Source organism: Kryptolebias marmoratus, linkage group LG23, assembly GCF_001649575.2.
Source record: "Kryptolebias marmoratus isolate JLee-2015 linkage group LG23, ASM164957v2, whole genome shotgun sequence".
Taxonomy (NCBI): Eukaryota; Metazoa; Chordata; class Actinopteri; order Cyprinodontiformes; family Rivulidae; genus Kryptolebias; species Kryptolebias marmoratus.
This window is the reverse complement of record NC_051452.1, coordinates 6,464,904-6,483,737: the sequence shown is the minus strand read 5'-3', so window position 1 is coordinate 6,483,737 and position 18,834 is coordinate 6,464,904. Positions and strand designations below refer to the sequence as shown.

Sequence of the window (18,834 nt, the reverse complement as noted above, 5' to 3'; positions counted from 1 at the left end):
TAAAAGTCTGATCAGCTCCTGAAGCTGAACATCAAGTCAAAAACAACAGATTTATTTAAGTTTATATAAATTTATTTAAAAAACAATCAGCCAATAACTTTAACATTCGAAGCACAGTTGCAGATGTGTTGCCGGGTTCGGGTCTACAGGATCATCTTCTCATCCAAAGAAGCCTCGCTCATCTCCTCGGACAGCCCTTCATCCTCCTCCTCCTCCTCAGCAGGCCTCTTCACGCCCTTCTGCTTCGACAGCGCCGCGGCGTATCGGATGTTGTACATGTTGAAGTCGCAGCTGTGAGGAGAAAACGCTCTTTAATCGATTTCATCTGGAACAGAAAGACTTCCTGAGAAGCTAAAGCTTTAAATCAACCAGCTTTATCGCCCGCAGCAGAGGAGAAGAAGAAGGTTTTCGCAGTTCATGGATTTTAAAGAAACTTCCAGGAACTAATCACTGGATGTACGTCTACCACTTGGATCCAGCCCCATTTAAGATGGCCGCCACGGCCCTAAAACTGGCTCCAATTTAGTCCGTTTTAAAGACTTTGTGGTGGAATTTGGTGTGCTGGACGCTAAGAGACATCCTCAACAGGTTTGAGGCTAAAACTGCGGCATGAAGTGGCGGGCGACAAGCATTCCTTGGAAGAAAACTGGACTTGGAATGGTTTCGGTGGCGTTGGAGACGTACAGTTTGGACAGGCTGTCGAAGTGTCTCTGGATGCTCTTCTGCAGCGCCTGCAGGGTGGGCAGGATGGATCCGGACCTGTGAACCCAAAACAAACCCGGTTCAGACACCCGGAGCCACAGCGTCACAGGAAGTCAGGCCGCCTCCCCCCCGCCCTCACCTGTTCTTCAGTTTCTGTCCGTGCAGCATGAGCAGGTTCTGGGCCCAGGCCATGTAGAACTGCAGGTGACCCGACTTCTCCAAACACGCCGCTACGAAGCCCAGCAGCTTCTCCACGTACACGTCGGGCAGCGACCCGCTCACCACGGGGACTGGAACACAAATGTAGACTCGTCACATTTAAGCGCCGGCAGCTCGGCGGCTTGATAAAAAACAAACAAACGCACTCACTCTGATCGTACGGCACCGCTTCCAGCACCTCCTGCTTCAGGGCGTTCTCGTTGAGTCGGAACGCCAGGATGATGGCCGCCTGCCACTCCTGAAGGCGGAGCTGCTTGCGGATGCTGGCCGGCGTCACGTCCAGGTCCAGATCGTACGGGTCGAAGACCAGCGAGGCGTCCAGGGAGTAGACCAACAGGCCCTCGGTGGTGGTGGCGGCCCAGCTCCGACCTGAGACGCAGAACTTCTCATTTAAAACGTTCGACTGATTTATGAGTTCATGTAATTTAATTTAAATCAGGCACATCTGTGGGCAGCACGGTGTGGCATTTAGCACCACATCCTGGTTCCTGTCGGACCTACCGGTTGGAGAGAACCTCAGCGAGCTGACTCGGATCTCCGGTTTGAAGTGGCGAGAACTCATGTCACCTTCAGAGACACAAAACTGGAGTAAAAACAAAACAAACAGCCGCAGCAGAAACAAGCGGAGAGTCCGACGTCGGCTCGTACCTCTCCGGACCCCCGGCAGGCTGATGTTGACCTTGTCTCCGTCTCCTTCGTCCACCAGAGACAAACTCCCGAACTCCGTCATCTTCCTCCTGTCCAGGAACTCCTGCGCAGGAAGTGAACGCAATTCTGACAAATCTGAGAGCTTCTGCAGAGATTTGTAAACCTCTCAAACCCAGATTTTATTCACAGAATAAATGTTGTACCACTTCCTGTTACACCCATAAAATTCTAAATTCTTGTTTATTTTTCTGACATATTTCCTGTTTCTTTTAGTCAAATATGATTCATCAGATGTGTTTTGTTTTCATGGTTCATCTCTCACTTCCTACCTCCATGGCGTCAAACGACAGGTTGCAGGAGATCTCAAACTTCTTCATGAGCATCTGCTCCTTCACGTTATAGATGCAGACAAACTTGGACTGCCCTCCCGCCAAAACCGACTCTCCGTCCGCCGAGTAACACAGCGACGTGAAGGACCTTAGACAAACAAACGAACCGCTGGTTTAAAACCCTTCGGCCCACAGAAACGCGCCGGCAGCTCAGCGGACACTCACTTCCCCTTGGCGGACTGCTTGGCGGTGATTTTGTCGGTCTCCTTGCGGCCCGCCTCCAGGTCGTGGCGCCCGGCGATGGAGCCGGTTTGAGCGGCGCTTTGAGGGCTCCAGAAGGAGATCTCTCCGTTCAGCGTGGCCACGGCTAACTCCTGCCCATCGGGGCGGTACGTCACACACAGACCTGAGGGGACGACAGGATTCAAGGAATGCATATCACACGTGGCGCCCTCTAGTGGCAGCAACAATTCAAAGTGCTGCATATTCACCGTCAGATGTGAGACGAAGTGTCTCCTTGACTTGCCAGCTGTCCAACATGTCCCACAGCCGGACGGTCCGGTCCCACGAGGCGCTGGCCAGGATGGACTGAACCGGACTGAAGCACAGGGAGCTGACCGGACCCTCGTGTCCTCCGAGGACCTGCGGGGGAGGACACACGGTTTGAGTCGTTCAGGAGACACGTCCCCGTCCTGCGGAGGTCTGAGTGTCCGTACCTCCAGCAGCCGGCCCGTCTGCACCGACCACAGGAAGATCTCGAAGGAGTCCTGAGCGCCGGCGCTCACCAGCTCCCCGCTGACATCTACAGCCAGGGAGGAGAACTGCGCAGGCCGAGGAGACGTGAAGGTCCTGAAGTTCCGGTACCTGCAGGGACAGAGGACACCCTCAGACCAGGCCTCCGGACAGGACCCAGAGCGGGACGGAGGCGGAGCTTACCTGTGCAGGTCGAACGCTCTGACCGTCCCGTCCAGAGAGGCGCTGACGACGACGAAGCCGCTGGAGGTGAAGGTGACGCTGGTGACGCTGCTGGTGTGCTCGGTGAAGGTCACGAAGCAGAGGCCGCTGTTGGTGTTCCACACCTTCACCTGGACGGGTCGACCCACAAACAGCTGAAGCCAGAACCGACAGATCCTCCCAACAAACAGCACCGACCGTTCGTTCAAACCATCAACAATCATCATCATCATTCAGCCTTTCCCCGTGACGGATTTTAATAAAAGCCGTTTTTTTCTCTCTGTAAACGGCGAGGACTCACTTTCCCATCATCCCCTCCGGTCACGACGTACTGCCCGTCCGGTGAATAAGCCAGGGCGGCCATGTTGTTGAAGTGTCCCTGCTGCTTGAAGACGTAGGACTCGCTCTGCCACTCCCACACCAGCAGCTGACCCATTCCTGAAACACAAACATTTTATTTGACCTCAGTCAGCAGAGTCGGCGCCGTTTGTCCCTGCAGAGCTGCCGTAGCTGTGAAGCTGTGAGTTTGTCAGAAGGTGGCTCTCCTCTGATCAACACGATGCTAATCAGGTTAGCTCTTCTCAGACCCTCCGGGATTTCGCGATGTTGCGATTTCAACTATTAACGCAAAATCAAGCAAACCCTGCGAAATCAAACTTTAACCCAATATTTATTGTTTCTAAAGTGATTCGCCACCGTTTCTGCGGTCTAGTCTCTTTTTTGTGGGTTTGTGTAGCGTGGAATACAAAATAACCCCAAATAACTCAGGAAGAAGACCTGTGACGTCACTTCCTGTTAACATCAGAATGCCGGGAGCGTGCAGGAGCAGCGACCGAAGCCAAAATGTGCGCTAATGCTTCACATTTGCCCACAAAGATTTCAGCAAACCAGTTTCCTCCCCAGCTGCAGGAGAGGGGGGGGGGGGAAGCCGTTTTGCACGTCCTGCAGTGTAATCATGGAACATAAACGCATCGACAAACACTTTGTGTCTGCAAAACATGTGAGGAGAGCTGCAGACCAGGGACGATCCAGAAATGGTCATGAATGTCAGTTTAGAAGCTATCAAAGTTCTCAAATAAAGAATGTCAGTGTTTGTTGGTAATTATCTTACAAAACTAGGAAGTATTTTTGGTTTATATATTAAAAGTTATGGTTGTTTATTGATTTTAGTAAAGAAAAAAATTGCAACTTTTAGGAGAATCCCCCGCGAAATCAGGCATTTTAGCCGCAACAATCACAAAAAATGTCCGCCAAATCCTGGAGGGATTGTCTTCTGTGGCGTTTCCAATGTTAGCGTCGATGCTAAGTGTTGGTCAGCAGCGTTTCTGACATTAAAGAAGCCACAGTTATTTAAATCGGTTTTTCTGTCTCTATATTTCAGTTTCAGCTGATAAACAAACGTCTCCAGCTGCCTCCTGACGTTTCGTCACAAACCCGGGTTTATTCATCACTTCGACTGAACCCAGAGGCGCCGTATGAAACCAGGGACAAGTCTTACGCGAGCATCCGAGCGCGATCCAGTCTCCGGAGGCGTTGATGGCCGCCGAGGCGATCCTCTGGTCTGAGACGCTGCGGGGCAAAAAAAAAAACAAACAACAAACAGTCAGAGAACGGTTCAGCAGCCGGGCCGTCTTCAGGAGCCCCGCCCGCCGACCTCTGACCTCAGAGAGTGAATCAGGTTGAACTCCGGCAGCTCGTGGAGGTGGAAGACCCCGGAGGCGAACGCCGTGACCAGGAGGCGGGTCGGTTTGTGGAACGCCGCCGCCGTCAGGTTGTTAAAATCTCCCTCCTTGTTGAAGAAATGTCTGCAGAAACAGAAGATTGGCTTCATTATTCAGAGCTGCAGTCCGGCCCAGTGCTCCGGGGGATATTTTACTAACAGACAGACGGGGTGGAGGACTCTCAGCTACTACCACACCTAACTTCAGCTCAGTGTCTGTAAAACTCAGAGGTTCTGGCTTTTTTGTGTTCGTTAAAATGAGCCGAACTGATGTAAAAGGTCAAAGGTCAAGTCATTTCTTATAAATTATTAGCAGACAGCGGCAGCGGGCGACATGCATTCCTTTCGTTTCTTAAAGATGACTCAGACAAACTTACTTGCTCCTCTGAACGTATCGGACGTTCTTGGTCTCGTCTTTGTTTCTGGGACTTTCAGTTTTGCCTCTGATCACCTCCCCTTCCTCCCCCTCCACCCTGTCCTCCTCCTCCTCCTCTTCCTCCTCCTGTTGCTGAGGTCTGGCTTTGGCCCGGTTCTTCTTCAGGACGAGGCCGTTGGGCTCGGTGTCGCTCTCCCAGACGCACAGCGTCCCGTCCCGACTCACCGTGTACAGCTGCAGGAACCCAAACGGCGGAGCGTTAGCGGCTTTTTTACGCCTGGATTTAAATCATCGCAGAGAAAAATCACAAACTCCACGCACGTCCAGACTGTCCTTCTCGAAGAAGCAGCCCACGACGACGTCCTTGTGTCCTCCCAGGGAGTAGTAGATCAGGTTGGCCCAGCGCTCGGCCCCGAACACCCACGTCGACATGTCTTTACTTCCCACCGCGAAACACCTGAAAGGAGACAAACATGATTCCCTGCAGGTGGTTTTAAAAACCTGCCTCCGCTCCGGTTCTCACCTGGAGTCGTCTGTCCAGCCGATGCAGGTCGTCTCATCGTACGGCCCGTAGTAGCTCTTGTCCAGAACGAAGGCGTTGAACTCGCGTCGCTTCCCGGGGGCGTGGTACATCAGCGCCACGTTCTCCTTCGTGGCGATGAACTTCCTGCAGCGGAGGTCAAAGTTTGATAAGGATGTCAGATTCTGACTTCGCTCCAGATGTTTCTCCTCTTCTTCTCCCATCAGTCTGTAAACATCTGGACCTGAGGAGAGCAGCTGCTGGAGGCACTAATGCACCCCCATACCATCAGAGAGGCAGGCAGAACAGTTCTCCTCTTTGCCTTGGTCTGTTTTAAATGTGACCTGTTCCTTTAATAATAATAAAAGAAAGAAAGATGTCTACCTGCCGTCAGGTGAGAAGCAGATGCTGCTGACGGGTTTGTGGAAGTCAAAGTGATGAAGGACAGCTCGGGTGACGAGGCTGACCAGCAGCGCCGCTCCGTCTGTCCGAAACAAACACAAACGTTTAGTTTGTCCTTTTTAAAAGACGTCCAGACATTTAGTCCAACTGTTCTCACCTTCGTCCACCACGACGGCCAGGTTCCCGTCAGGAGAGAGGCCCACACACGTGATATTCTTTCTGGTCGACACGGGGAACGTCTCCGACGTGTTGCTGCGGGACAAAAATATATATTTATGAAAAGCTTTTCCTGTCTCTACTTGCTTCCACACTTTGTGCTCTTTAACGTCCATCAGGAACGGCGTTTTCATTTTAATACTGTTCAAAATGTTTAATTTAAAATAAAATACAATAACATTGTTCCTTTGGAGCCTTTAGCTACTCTTCTGCTTCTTTTATCCTTTAGTTATCTTTCTGCTCCTCTATCCTTTAAGCTACAGTTTCATTAATTTTAGCTCCTGTTTCGCTTGTTTTATCCTCCGTTTTGCTTGTTCTTTTACAGTGATTTCTCTAATTATTCCTCTGTCCCAAAGTTAAAAACAAACAGATCACACATCAACATGTGTGGCTCAATCAGGTACGGCGTGCGATACGTTTTGGAAGCAGAACACCTTACAGGAAGGACAACGTTTTATCAAAAAACTGAAGAAATTTCCACATAAACAAAAGTATTTTAACTAAATAAGAGGTGAAATCCAGCCTGTTTGGAGCTCGACAGCAGGAACATCAGAGTTTAAACGGGTCACAGAAAGTTAGACAACTCCTTTTATGCTAGTTTAAGTTTTGTTTTGTTAACCTTTGAGTTGTTACGAACTCTTCTCAACCCCACCCAGCGTGTCCCTCGCTGCTGTAGGAGTTAGTTTAATAAATTAAATCTTGTAAAAGTGCAGAGAGGACACCTCCAGACTTCCATTCAATGTAACCTCCAAACATTTTGTTTAAATTTCTCTCATCTTGCCCATAAAACACCAGAAACATAAAAACTCTGATGTGTGGTCATCATTGTCCTCTGCTGATGGCGGTTCGAGACTTTTTCGGGAACGACTCGTTTTTTTGCACAGCGACTGTTCGTTTGAGGCTTACTTTTCAGTCTGCCTGTCTGCCTCTCTTTGACCTGGCAGCCAGGGAGCGAGGGACACGGGTGCGTGGTTAACATGGTGACAATAACAGACACTGGCAGCAGCTTTAACATTGTGCTGATCTCGGTCCTTCAGTGAAATGTTGTGTTTTTTTGTTTTACTCACTTCTTCAGGTCGAAGACTGAGATTCTGTTTCCAACCGGGCTGATCACGGAGTTTCCATCTTTGGAGAAATTCAAGTTCCCCTGCCGATAAACCGCCCCGAGCAAATTGGAAAACTACAAATAATAACAACAACAACAACAACAACAAAAAAGGGACAAATGTTTTCAGTTTCAAAGACATCCTCGTGGGCGTTTAATGACGTAAGAAGCTAACAGAAACATGAGCTCGTTTTCTCTAAAAACAGACACACAGATGATGATTTATAAAGTAAAAAACAAGCCGAATGACACTTTAAAAGGTAATATATAATATAAATATAGCACTAAGTGTGTTTAATGATTACAGATTTAAATAAATCCAAAGCCATATAAAATGCGACACTTTCTTAACGCAGACTGGTTCTGATCCGCTGGACTCACCCTGTAAGCGAACTTCATTTTAATAAAGTTTTCTCAGTTTTTGCTCCTTTGTTGCAATTTTAATTTCTTAAACATTCCGGTGAAACTCTGAATAAACTGTGAATAAACAGCCAAAGCTACTCATGCTGCTTCTTCCTCCACATGTGCATTGCGACTTTTTTTTTTTTTTTTTTTTTTTTTTTGTTGACACTCTTCACTTCCGGTTTGAGGCGAAAAGAAAAAAACCAACAGCGCCCCCCGGTGGTGACGCGGAGGCACAGCACCAAAAATCGACACAATGACGCCTCAAAAACAAGTTAACTAAAAAAAAAAACAATTATTTTGTGTAATGATTGAATCAGTTGATGAAACATTTTAAATCAGCACAAAAACGTATTAATTAGTTAAAAAAACCAAACCTTTCCTAATTTTGGACCATTTTGTAGCCATTTTAATGTTTTTTGTGACATCTGCAGTCATTTTTTCTTCACTTATAATTAGTTTCAAACAGTTTTGTGTTTAAAGTGGATGTCGCCTGCCTATGAAAGGTGAAAGGCAGGTGATAATGTTCCTGCCTGTGCACGTGTTAGCAAAATATCTCATGAGCCAATAGAAAATAATCATTTGGAGTCAACGAGATTCAAGATGGCCACCATAGCTAATCAGCTGTAGCCAACGCAGCTATAATTTAAGGTGGTAGTAGCTGAGACTGATCCCCTACACACACTGGGAAACATGTTTTCTTTCTGTTTTATCTGTTTTCCTCATGGTTCTCCATGGTTTTAGTCTTAAATAATAAGAATTACAGACATAAAAAAAAAGACGAGACAAGTTTTATCCCAAAAAGTCGTGTTATCGACATCTGAACTAACAGTTAAAGGCTTGTTTTGTTTCTTTGTGTCCACAGACATAAATTCACGTTTATTTACAGACTTCAAAGCAACAGATTTACGGAAGTAAAGACGAATTCAGGTGAGACAGAGTTCAAACTAAAACCTGACGAGAACGACACCCCGGCAGCCGTTTCTCGTAGTTTCCCCGCTGGCCTCGACACGATCCCTCCATGAATAAATCATCTGCTGGCAGCTCCGGTGCGAACGCAGCACCCGTGTCGGGATGGGCCGCTGCCAGAGCCGGACAGAAAACGATCCTCCTCCTGGGATAAATGGCGCCGGTCCGGTCTCTGCTCACGGTTTACAAACGTGTTTTTTGGTTTTTTCACCTCAAAGTTTTGTGCCACAGGTCGAAGCAGGGCACCACGTGCAGCCGGACGTATTTCTGTCCCCCCGTGGAGCACTCCAGGCAGCCGTAGACGGTCTCCCGCCGCTGCGCCCCCATGCCGCACAGCGCGCACGGCCCTTTGGGGATGTTGTGCTTCAGGAGGTTGACCCGCGTGTGCGAGCTGTCCCTCAGGTAGGCGGTGGACACGTCCGTCATGCTGGCAGCCTTCTCGTAGTAGTCCGTCACCATGTCGTCCATGTAGGTGTCCGAGTGGGTGAGCTCCTCCATCGTTCGGGTGTCTGCACGGGAGACGGGCGTGAGCCGCGCCACAGGGACAAAATGGCAGCCAAAGTGCGTACCGTACCTGCTCTGAAGGGGTTCCCGTAGATGATCCCGGACAGGAAGCGGCGCAGACGACCCACAGAGAACCGGCCGATCATGCCCCCCAGCTGCTCCCTGATCTGCTCGCGCTCAAACCCCCCCTGAGACTCCGGGGCCACGCAGATATCTGCAAGACAAGGACGGGTCAGGGGACAATCAGAGGACGGGTCAGGGGACAGGTTAGGGGACAACTCAGAGGAGAATCAGAGGACAGCTCAGAGGACAGCTGGACAGCTCAGAGAACAATCAGAGGACTACTCAGAGGACAGCTCAGAGGACAATCAGGGGACTACTCAGAGGACAGCTCAGAGGACAGTCAGAGGACAGCTCAGAGGACAATCAGAGGACAGCTCAGGGGACAATCTGAGGACAGCTCAGAGGGCAGGTCAGGGGACAGGTCAGAGGACAATCAGAGGACAGGTCAGGGGACAGCTGGACAGCTCAGAGGTCAGCTCAGAGGACATCTGTTCTTCAGGTTTCAGAAGGACAAACATGGGGGACATTAACCCAGCCTGCAGCAGAGCAGGTTCAGGTGGAAGTCCTACCGAGTCGTCCGTCCAGCCGGACAAAAAGCTCGCAGATGCTGAAGGCGATGGTGGTGTGAGCCGGGATGACGATGGCTTTGTCTCGACCTTTGGGGTTCCTGCCGTCATCGATCTGAAACTGCAGCAGAGCAGAACAATGAGGGACCTCAGGGCGTTTATTCTGACAGGAAGTTGTTTCCTCACCCTCATGGTGGTCCCTCTCATGCCAGCGTGGACAGTTAGGGAGCACTGGCGCGTCGTCCGGATGCTCTCTACGACGACACAGAGGACGGTCCGACCGCTGTCCTTGGACTGCCGAACCAGGCAGTGGTCCAGGTCCACTTTCCTGGAAAGAACAAACAATCGAACATTATGTTTTCTGTCTGGTGTTGTCCCGACGCACGCCGTCCTCGTATGAGCAGCAGGGTTGAATAACAATCATTTATTCATCCTTACTCACGTTCCCTCCGCCATCAAGAGCTCGGAGGTCAGGCGTCAACTTGTTAGTAATGAAATCTGTTTTGATTCGCTCCCTTTAAACGAACCGCCCGAGCAGCTGGTAAACCAACGCCACGGCGCCGTACCTGGAGTTGAGTTCACGCAGCAACGTCGGCACCTCCAGCTCGTGTTTGGTCACGATGCCGAAGGAGGCTTTGACGGCCACGGAGTCCGACCCGCTGATGTTGAAGCCCACGTCGTTGATGATGTGGTTCCCCAAGCGGCCGCTCAGCGCCACGTCCGACTTGTCCTCGTAATTCAGGAGCTGATAGGACGACACTCCTGGAGAAGAAATATAATAAACAATCAAATGACATTAATTTAATCTATCAAGACATGTTTTGTATTAGAACTATATTAATTTTACATTTATAGACAGATTTAGCCTAATAATAAAATATGGGAAGATGTCTGAAAAGTTTGATTTTATCCCATAAATCTGTAAAGATATTTTATTTACAAAACTTGTAACAAGTTGTGAGGAAAGTAGACATATTTTAAAATCAACGTGTTTTTAAATGTTTAACTTTAGAGGTAAATTATCTCGACTGTTTACATAAATTTGCACAAAAACAGCAAAACAGCTAGCATAGCTGTTAGCAGCGAACTACAAAAAAAAGACCCGAAACAAACCGACAAACAAACAAATGTTGGTAAAAATAAAGGACATGGAGGACATTTTGATGAATACGAAAACAAAATAAACTGTTGGGAAAACAAAAACATTTATCTACATTAAAAAATAAACATCAAAACACCGTTACGCTAGCTCTTTCCCCGTTAGCTAGAAGTTAGCTTAGCAAACAGCTAGTTAAACAACGTTAGAGCTAATTTAGCATGGCCTCCATCTTGTGGCTAAGCTAACAAGCTCATGAAAGCCCATAAAAAGATCCCCTGAAATATGTTTATTTATTTATAAACACAGATAAAAGAAAAAATAAACATTAAACTAAAACAGGCTAATTCGGGGAATAGCTGTTAGCAACTTTAAATCAGTTAGGCTAATTTTAGTAAAGAATTAACCCAAAAAACATCAAACTACTTCAAAATTGAAAGAATCTAACTTAAAGCCAACATGAACGCCATAAAATTATTTTTATTATTATTAAATTTATGCCTAAAACCCTTTTTTTCTCTCTGCTTGTCTAACATCTTTGGTTAAAGTTTACAAACATTACAAGGAGGACAATTAAACGAGGCTTTTAAAGACAAAAACAACCAGATACTTGTTTTTATTACTTTATAACAAGAAATTTTATCACTAACAACAATTAAGCAACTAATAATCATTTTTAAATATGATTTTGTTTCTGAAAATCATCTTAAAACCCCAGAACTGATGATTTTGACAAATTTTTTTTATTGCTGCTTTGTTTTTGGTGATTATTTCACATTTTCTGCAGCACTTTGGTTGTTTTGTAAACGAGTTTATTTAAAAAAACAAATTTTGGCTCGACCTGAAGGCTGACAGGTGGAAATTAAGCAGTTTTTTTGTTTTCAGCATGAAACTAATCGATTTATCTGTAACGACAGCTGTTCTGGTGTCGATCAGAGATGCATTTTGACTCATTTCCTGAGTAAAAACAACGAGCAGAAGACACCCGGATCAGATCTGGGCTCCAGTTCTGTTTCCAGGTTCAGCCCTGGGTCGTTATTTTACCTGCGGTGATCTCTTTATCGCCCACCAGGATGTCTTTGAGGGAGAACGGAGTCGAGGCGTACTTGTTCTTCTTCCAGAAATGCCTCTTCCTCTTCCTGGTCACCAGGCTGAGGGGCTGGTAGCGGTCGGCCTCGCTCAGGCTCGGCACCGGGATCAGCCTCCCCGTGTCGCCGACCTGCTTCACAAAGTTTTTAGTGGCTGAAGCGAACATGTCACTTTATAAAAATCTAAATAAACGGAGGTCAGTGGTGTCCGGCTCGTCTCGGTGAGGAGGCGAACTCAGGAGTGTTCTTTCAGACTCGTGAACTCATGAATGATTCAGGTGACGTGTAAGCGAACCCAGCACCAGGTGTGTGTTACACCTGATCCACGGCTGGCGGCCGGCAGCTTCCGTTCGCGTGACCAATACGACGAACGCCGTCCGTCTTTGACTAAACAGCAACTTCCCCCACAGAAGTTACATGAAACATCTGCTTTACCAAAAATAAACCAGTGTTTTCTTTTCCAGGGTGTCCTTTTTGGTTTATTCTGGATAAAGTCCACTTCTCCTCAGGCCGGCTCCTGTGGGAACGCTAACATCTACTTTAAACAACCAGAAATAACCTGGACTGGATTTTACTTTTCTGTCATTTTTCCCTCCTGGCAAAAAAATAAATAAAGACAGAGGCTCTTATAGTAGCTCAAAAGTATGAATAAAGAGTTAAAATTATATGTCTTATCATTTATTTTTAAACACATTAGTCCAAACATTGTTCAGCCAGCTGCTACCCTGTTAGCTAGCCACAAGCTAACGAGGATTAGCGGCTGCTAACTTAGCCTAGAAATGAAATGAAATGAAATGAAATAAAATAAAATAAAATGAAATAAAATGAAATAAAATAAAATAGCTCCAGAGTTCAGCTCGGTTTGATTTGTTACAGTCTGGTTGAACATTTTTCAGCTCATGAGCTTCAGCCGTAAAACCAAATGGAGTCTGATAAACTTCAATTGTAAACTAAGACGGATGTCCAAAGAAATCAAACCCAAAATGGCCGCTTCTTGTTGATAGTCTGTTAGCAAAATCCGCTAACCGAGCTTAGCAACGACTCTCAGTAAATACGGTATTCTCCAAGGTTAGTTGGCTGCGGCGGCCATTTTAAATTCTCCAGACGTTATTCAGCTGTAGAGGCTCATAAGATATTTTGCTAACAGGCAGACAAACAAGACGAGATGACCGGTCAGAGAAAAGTTTGTAGACTAACTTTTAAAAGATAAAATATTTGTTCTTATCGTTTCATCTTTATGGCTTCCAGTTAAAAAGAGGAGATCTCTGAATATTACTTCATTATAGTTAAAAAACTATAAAAGATGGGTTTCTGTCAGAGACAGGAAGTGTCTTCCCATCTGTCTCCGTCCCTGGACGGCTCTTCCTGTTTCCTTAATGAGAAATCAGTCTGTCCTTCAAGAACCTGAAAAGAGGAAACGAACCACTTTTACTTCGTCCACTGAGACAAACGCTGCGTTAAAACCGAGCGGAGCTACAGCCCCTCACGAAGGGGACCCCGCGTCGCGGTGGACGAGTCCTAGTGTTTGTTTTGTTGTCCTCCTCCGGGACGTCCCTGGCAGACCTTCGTCCTGGAAAACAAATCAAACGGACGCCAGAAACACGCCGTAAACTGCTCAGGCTGGAGCGTCCGGAGGGAGGAAGATTAAACTCAACTAATTATTCCACCCGAGTGGCTCCGAAACCATCAACCAGCTTTAATTTTAGATTAAAGGGCTATAATATATAAATATATAAAAATGTTTGGGTGCTTAACCAGACGTCTGAGCAACACATTGAAAAAATTCAACATTTCATTTAAACATTGATGCAGAGTCCACATTTAACGGTCTAATTCGACCTCCGACCCCTCAGGACAGCACGTCTTTGTTTATTTTAGTTAAAGTGACGATTTAATGACATCCAAACTGGTCCTAACTGCAGCTATCACAGCTTGTCACGGGCGAGGGAGCCATGTTGGATTCTGAGGTTGGTTCCTTGCAGAAAAACCTCAGAAACTGAGTTGGATTTCCAGCATCAAGCGTCGCTCCGGTTGGTTTTTCTGACTTCCAGGTTCGAAGCGAAGAACCAGAAGGACCAGACTTCCAGAGTCTGACGCCACAGAAGAGCGGGGACGTCCACTGGACTCACTGGACTCTGAGCGTTTGTAACCGATGAGATGTTTAGAAAATCCTGGCCCGTTTTCGTGTCCACGGCTTGGAAAACTGGATTTTTCTGCTCCCGTTGTGCCAACCTTGGCAGCCGGCCCCACATTTATGATTTATCTGCAGGCATGTGCTGTTTGAAATGAAGACAGGCAGATTTGGACCAGTCTGTTATTAAATATCAACTATAATCGGTGTGGTTTTTAGGTGTTTGTTATCCTGTGCAGGTGTCAAAATACAGGTTGGAGAGACATCTGTGACAGCTCTGAGAGAAAACCTGTCACAAAAACGTTTTGAAGACGTTCAAAAGTCAAGCAGCAAAATTAAAAACCCTCGCAAACATGGCCGCACATCCTGAAGCCAGCCGAGTGAGGTACAGTTTACAGAAACCGGAAACCAGAAACCGGAAACCAGAAATCTGGACGGGTTCAAGACGCCCGCGACAACCTTGCAGGCCTCGGCGACTCGTCCGAGGAGAACGAGGTGGTTTGGAGACATTTTCTGGACTCTCCTGCAAATGTTGAATCTACAGACGCTAATCTGTAGATTTTCAGTCAAACTAAACTGAAAACGTGTTCAAGTTTGCAAAAAAACATCAAATTTATCAAAAAATTGTGTAAAAAAAACAACCCATTTTGGTTAAGTAGGTGGTGATAACATCCACATTAATATCCATCAAAATACAAAAATAACCCCACACTCTTCATCATTTCCTGTCAATAATAAGTCTAATGGCGTCAGAGGGTTTGCTGTTTAAATCGTCCAGTTAGTGCGGACACTTTGGGTCATTTTTATCCACTTTTCTACATTAATTAGACTAAAATATGAAAGACGGAACATCTTTAAAGTCATTGTTCTTAGACTTTAAAGACGTCAAAGTGACGAGTCATGATAACTCTCCATCAGAAAAAACAAAAATATTCCCTAAAATAACCATCAGGCACTGATTTAAGTGGTTTTCAGGATTGCCCCTTCTTTTTTGATCAGGACTAATTTCAGGCAGCCTTTAATTAGTCCCATCCTTCAGGGCGGCTGCAGAAGCCCGAGGAGGAGGTTGGCTCCGGAATAAAAGAAGAAGAAACGATGAGAGGGAGGGAGGACGGCTGGTAGCAGCAGGGAGGTCTCGGCGAGGAGGTGAGGGGGGGGGGGTAATCGCTCGTCCAGGAGCCCTGTTGCACCCTGGGACATTTGGATTTTCCAGCCTGAACGCTGCAGCTCGGGGTTGGGCTCGTCTGGGACAGTTTGCGAGGACATGCAGACATGTCGCTTTGCTGGAGGATTACGATCTGCCTGGCCCTCACCTTGGCTCAGGTGATCGCCGTGAGCTGCCAAGAGGACGCCCAGGAAGGTGAGTGTCAGCTGCTGTCTGAACGCAAGGACTGGGAAACCAACGCCAGGAAAAACACGGATTGTTGGAGATCTGTCTCCCGTTTTATCAGTTTTCTTTTAAGTGTTTGAAGCTTCTCTGCCTCGGAGCTCGTGAACCTCTCTGACTGGGAAATAAAACCTTAAATCCACCAGAGTGGATTTTACAACCTAATTATAGATCATTTTTTTAATTCATGAAGCTACTAAAAGCCACTAGATGACAAAAAAAATGTCAACTTCTTAATATTTAATAAAAAACTTCAGGTTTGATTTGATATCAGTGCCAAATGTTGAGCCTAAAGTGGCAGAATCTCAAATTTCAGGTAATTTCTGGTTCTCTACCATGTAAAATTCAAAAATAGTGCGTCCCTGGAAGGGTTCCGCTGACTCTAAGGAGCGTGCACGGCTGGCCGGTCTATTTCAGAGCAACGCTGAGGCTGAATGATGGGGTTGCAGATGCCACGGCTATAATGATGTGGCCTTGTGGACGGGACGGACAAAAGCAGGCCACTAATTTTGGTCAGACTTTGTGCCAGAAGCAGACGAGACACACCCAGAGTGAGAAGATGCTGGAGATGAAAATATGCTGCTGCTGCTTTTATCCAGCTTCACCTCCGCTGAAGCGTTCGAGACGCAGAGGAAGAGCGGAAACTTTATTTATAGACGCGCAGCAGATGTTTCAGGTCTGAATCTGTTTAATTAAACGGACGAGGAAGTTTTAGTCCGACGGATGCGTCCCGTTTCTGCCAAAGTCGTAACGATTTAAAGTGTTTGGAGCAATAAAAGTATGAAAAATTAATTAAAGACAAAAACAGCCGACGTGTTCGTGTCCCGACAGGAAGTTTAAAGCTGATGGATTCATGCAGTTCAATATTTAATTTGTTAAAATAAAGACGAACTTCAGGTTAAATAGATTTTATTTGATGTTTTTTTAATTCACAACATATTTTTATTTCTTAGCTTTTTGCTCGGCCTGAGACTTGCTTTTGTTTTTACTTGTTTTATTGTCTTTTTCTGATTTTATTGTTGTTTTAACTGTTTTTATTCTTTGTTTTATAATTTAAATTTGTTGCAGCTGTGGTTGTTTTTATAAAAGAAGTAGTGGAGGAAGCTAATACGCTAACATTTCTGTTTTTACCTGTTTTCTGCTTGTTTGATGAACTCTATGTTCATCATTTCATTAAAGCTTTAAAGCTACAGACAGCAGCTTTATGTTTAGATTGTTTTCAAGTCTTGATTTGGTTTCCTCTCCTAAAGAAAAGTGAAAAGCTAACATGACGTCTCAACTTCTTCATTTCACGCTGAGTCTGAGATTCCCGCCTTTTTCCTTTTGTAGGCTAAGCTAACAGGCTACTCAGAGTTGCTTCAGATTTATCTTTTTTATTTGAATTTTTTTGAAGCATTTATACTCTAAACTCTCCCATATTAAAGGGGCAAGCTAACATAACTTCACCGTTTGGCTTCCATTAATTTTAATTTGTCTTCAAAGCTAACCGTCCGCTAACAGGAGTCTCATCTTCAGTATTTTAATTTTATTTACTGTTGCTTTAAAAGTTAATTCTGTAATCCACAACAAGAAAATGGACAAGCTAACGTAGCTCAATACTTTAGCTAATGTCTTAATTCACATTAAGCCAACAAATCTCATTGTTTTCATTTTCTGTGCTAAGCTAACTGATTGCTAACAGCAACCTTATATTTTGTTTGTCTTGTTTTAAAGAGTTAAAAGTGTCAAGTTCTAAAAAGAGGGGAAAAAACAAACATAACTTCATCTTTCTGCTAACATCTTAAATTCCAGTCACTCGGCAGTTCCCGCCTTTTTCCTTTTGCATGCTAAGCTAACTGGCTACTAACAGAAATTTCAGATGTAGCTTTATTTATTTATTGTTTTTAAGTTAATAAAGTAACTCCCATCAAGAAAAGTGACAAACTAACATCACTTCTTTATTTAAACCGAATCAACATTTTCCCACATTCATCTGTTTGTTTGCTAAGCTAAAAGGCTACGAAGATTTACTTAATTTAATTAAAAGCATTTCAGGAATGTGTGTTTTTGTCCATTAGAGCCTTTTTAATTAAACTCAGAATATTTGATCACTTCTAAAGTTTAAGATTTTATGTTTTTCATTAAATAGTTTCTAGTTTTGGTGTAAATTAACGTTTGACTGATTTCGTCTCGTTATAAAAGTAATCTTCAGACGAATTCAGACGCTGAGGAACTCGTAATCCATGGTGTCAGTTTACATTCATACACATTTCTCCCTGGTTCATGTAAATATTGTTTTTATTCTAATATTAGATATAATTTATTCGACCTAAGGATCCAAATTATGTAAAAAAAAGAGACAAAAGTTGTGTATTCTTTCCAAAATATGAACAAACATGGAGCTTAAACTAGGTGTTTATCATAAAAGTAGAGGTTATAAAACTTGAAATGCTTTTTATTTTATGTTTATTGTTCCTATGGAGGTTATTTTTGGGAGTTTATGTTTATAAATAAGCATAAAGTTGTGAAACATAGTGACTTTTCTGCATTTTGTTTACTTTTTAAAGCTTTCAGACATTAAATTATTCAGTAAGTTTGCTTTATTTGTTGAAATTGGGATCATTAAAGTGTAAATGAGGCTAAAAAACAGGTTTCAGTTTATTTATCTTGACGTATTGGACCTTCAGCTCAGCGTGCGGTGGCTTACTGATAAATTAACCTGGGTTAACAGAGAAAGATGTAGAAGGACGTTAATCAGGCTTTGAATAAAGAGTCGTGGTAAAACAAGATAAAAAGTTGGTTCTGCAGCAGGTTCCTCCGGGTGTGGCCCGACCTCAGCTTTTACCCAAACCCAACATATAATCCAGCCGCTGTGGTTTCCCTGAAATAACTGCAGCGTTTAAACGCCTCGCCACATAATTGGTGCTCAGAGACGAAACTGAAGGTTTCTGAGCAGATTTAATCGGTTCTGTCCTTCTTTTCAGACAAACCTCGTATTTCTGCACGTTCTTCCTGAAATTAACATCAGATATTTGTATAAAAATATGATATAAATGATATAAATATTAAGTTTCAGGGCGATTTTTCTCACCTTAACTGTGAACTGAACCATAAAAGATGTTTTCCCTCAACTAACTTTAACTAAATACTTTATTAAAAAAAACTTTTTATCTCATCTAAAAACTCAGAAACAGGCAGTTTGTTATATCTAATTTTTACCATCTTTATAATTCCTACATTTCTATAAATAATAACTTTATTTAACTGCTTTTTATTCCCAGTTTATTAAGCAGTCAACATTTAACATTTAACTGCCATTACATTTTAATACCCAACTCTAAATTAGAAATAATTACTTTCCAGGATCAAACAATAACTACTTTTTAAAAGGTGACCCATTAACGCGTTAAAGATGTTTTTAAATCCATAATCAAGTTATTTTAATGCCTTTTATTTGA

General features: G+C 44.7%; 3 protein-coding genes across 3 annotated transcripts in view; 1 reads left to right on the top strand and 2 right to left on the bottom strand.

Annotated features, from left to right (window-relative positions):
* Nucleotides 1-54: 54 nt before the first annotated feature.
* pwp2h (PWP2 small subunit processome component) lies at nucleotides 55-7,739 on the bottom strand. Its single transcript, XM_017440147.3, has 21 exons — nucleotides 7,573-7,739; nucleotides 7,154-7,266; nucleotides 6,028-6,122; nucleotides 5,853-5,952; nucleotides 5,472-5,615; nucleotides 5,270-5,405; nucleotides 4,950-5,182; nucleotides 4,514-4,657; nucleotides 4,351-4,421; nucleotides 3,154-3,290; nucleotides 2,835-2,983; nucleotides 2,615-2,762; nucleotides 2,390-2,540; nucleotides 2,124-2,304; nucleotides 1,899-2,046; nucleotides 1,570-1,672; nucleotides 1,423-1,488; nucleotides 1,072-1,290; nucleotides 842-992; nucleotides 685-759; nucleotides 55-291 (listed from the first exon to the last, which is right to left on the bottom strand). Exons 1-21 carry the CDS (start codon nucleotides 7,588-7,590, stop codon nucleotides 144-146), a joined length of 2,730 nt encoding a protein of 909 aa, XP_017295636.1. The 5' UTR covers nucleotides 7,591-7,739; the 3' UTR covers nucleotides 55-143.
* pjvk (pejvakin) lies at nucleotides 7,729-12,061 on the bottom strand. The gene is made up of 6 exons (XM_017440164.3): nucleotides 11,836-12,061; nucleotides 10,262-10,457; nucleotides 9,882-10,023; nucleotides 9,699-9,816; nucleotides 9,137-9,280; nucleotides 7,729-9,071 (listed from the first exon to the last, which is right to left on the bottom strand). Exons 1-6 carry the CDS (start codon nucleotides 12,044-12,046, stop codon nucleotides 8,770-8,772), a joined length of 1,113 nt encoding a protein of 370 aa, XP_017295653.1. The 5' UTR covers nucleotides 12,047-12,061; the 3' UTR covers nucleotides 7,729-8,769.
* Nucleotides 12,062-15,163: 3,102 nt separating this feature from the next.
* LOC108250328 (collagen alpha-2(V) chain-like) overlaps nucleotides 15,164-18,834 on the top strand; it is a 24,315-nt gene continuing 20,644 nt past the window's right edge. Inside the window, exon 1 of the mRNA XM_017440163.2 lies at nucleotides 15,164-15,370. Within this exon, the coding sequence (XP_017295652.1) occupies nucleotides 15,283-15,370 (88 nt within the window). The 5' untranslated portion in view covers nucleotides 15,164-15,282. The remainder of the gene's footprint in view (nucleotides 15,371-18,834) is intronic.

Bases quoted from the DNA above. Each gene is read 5' to 3' on its own strand.
- pwp2h (XM_017440147.3), bottom strand. The intron at 6,123-7,153 runs GTGAGTAAAACA...TTTGTCCCGCAG, and splicing joins TCAGTCTTCGACCTGAAGAA to CAACACGTCGGAGACGTTCC. The intron at 5,406-5,471 runs GTGAGAACCGGA...GTCTCCTTTCAG, and splicing joins GGCTGGACAGACGACTCCAG to GTGTTTCGCGGTGGGAAGTA.
- pjvk (XM_017440164.3), bottom strand. From the start codon at position 12,046: ATGTTCGCTTCAGCCACTAAAAACTTTGTGAAGCAGGTCGGCGACACG. The intron at 10,024-10,261 runs GTACGGCGCCGT...TGTTCTTTCCAG, and splicing joins CTGCGTGAACTCAACTCCAG to GAAAGTGGACCTGGACCACT. The intron at 9,072-9,136 runs GTACGGTACGCA...TCTCCCGTGCAG, and splicing joins CGGGAACCCCTTCAGAGCAG to ACACCCGAACGATGGAGGAG.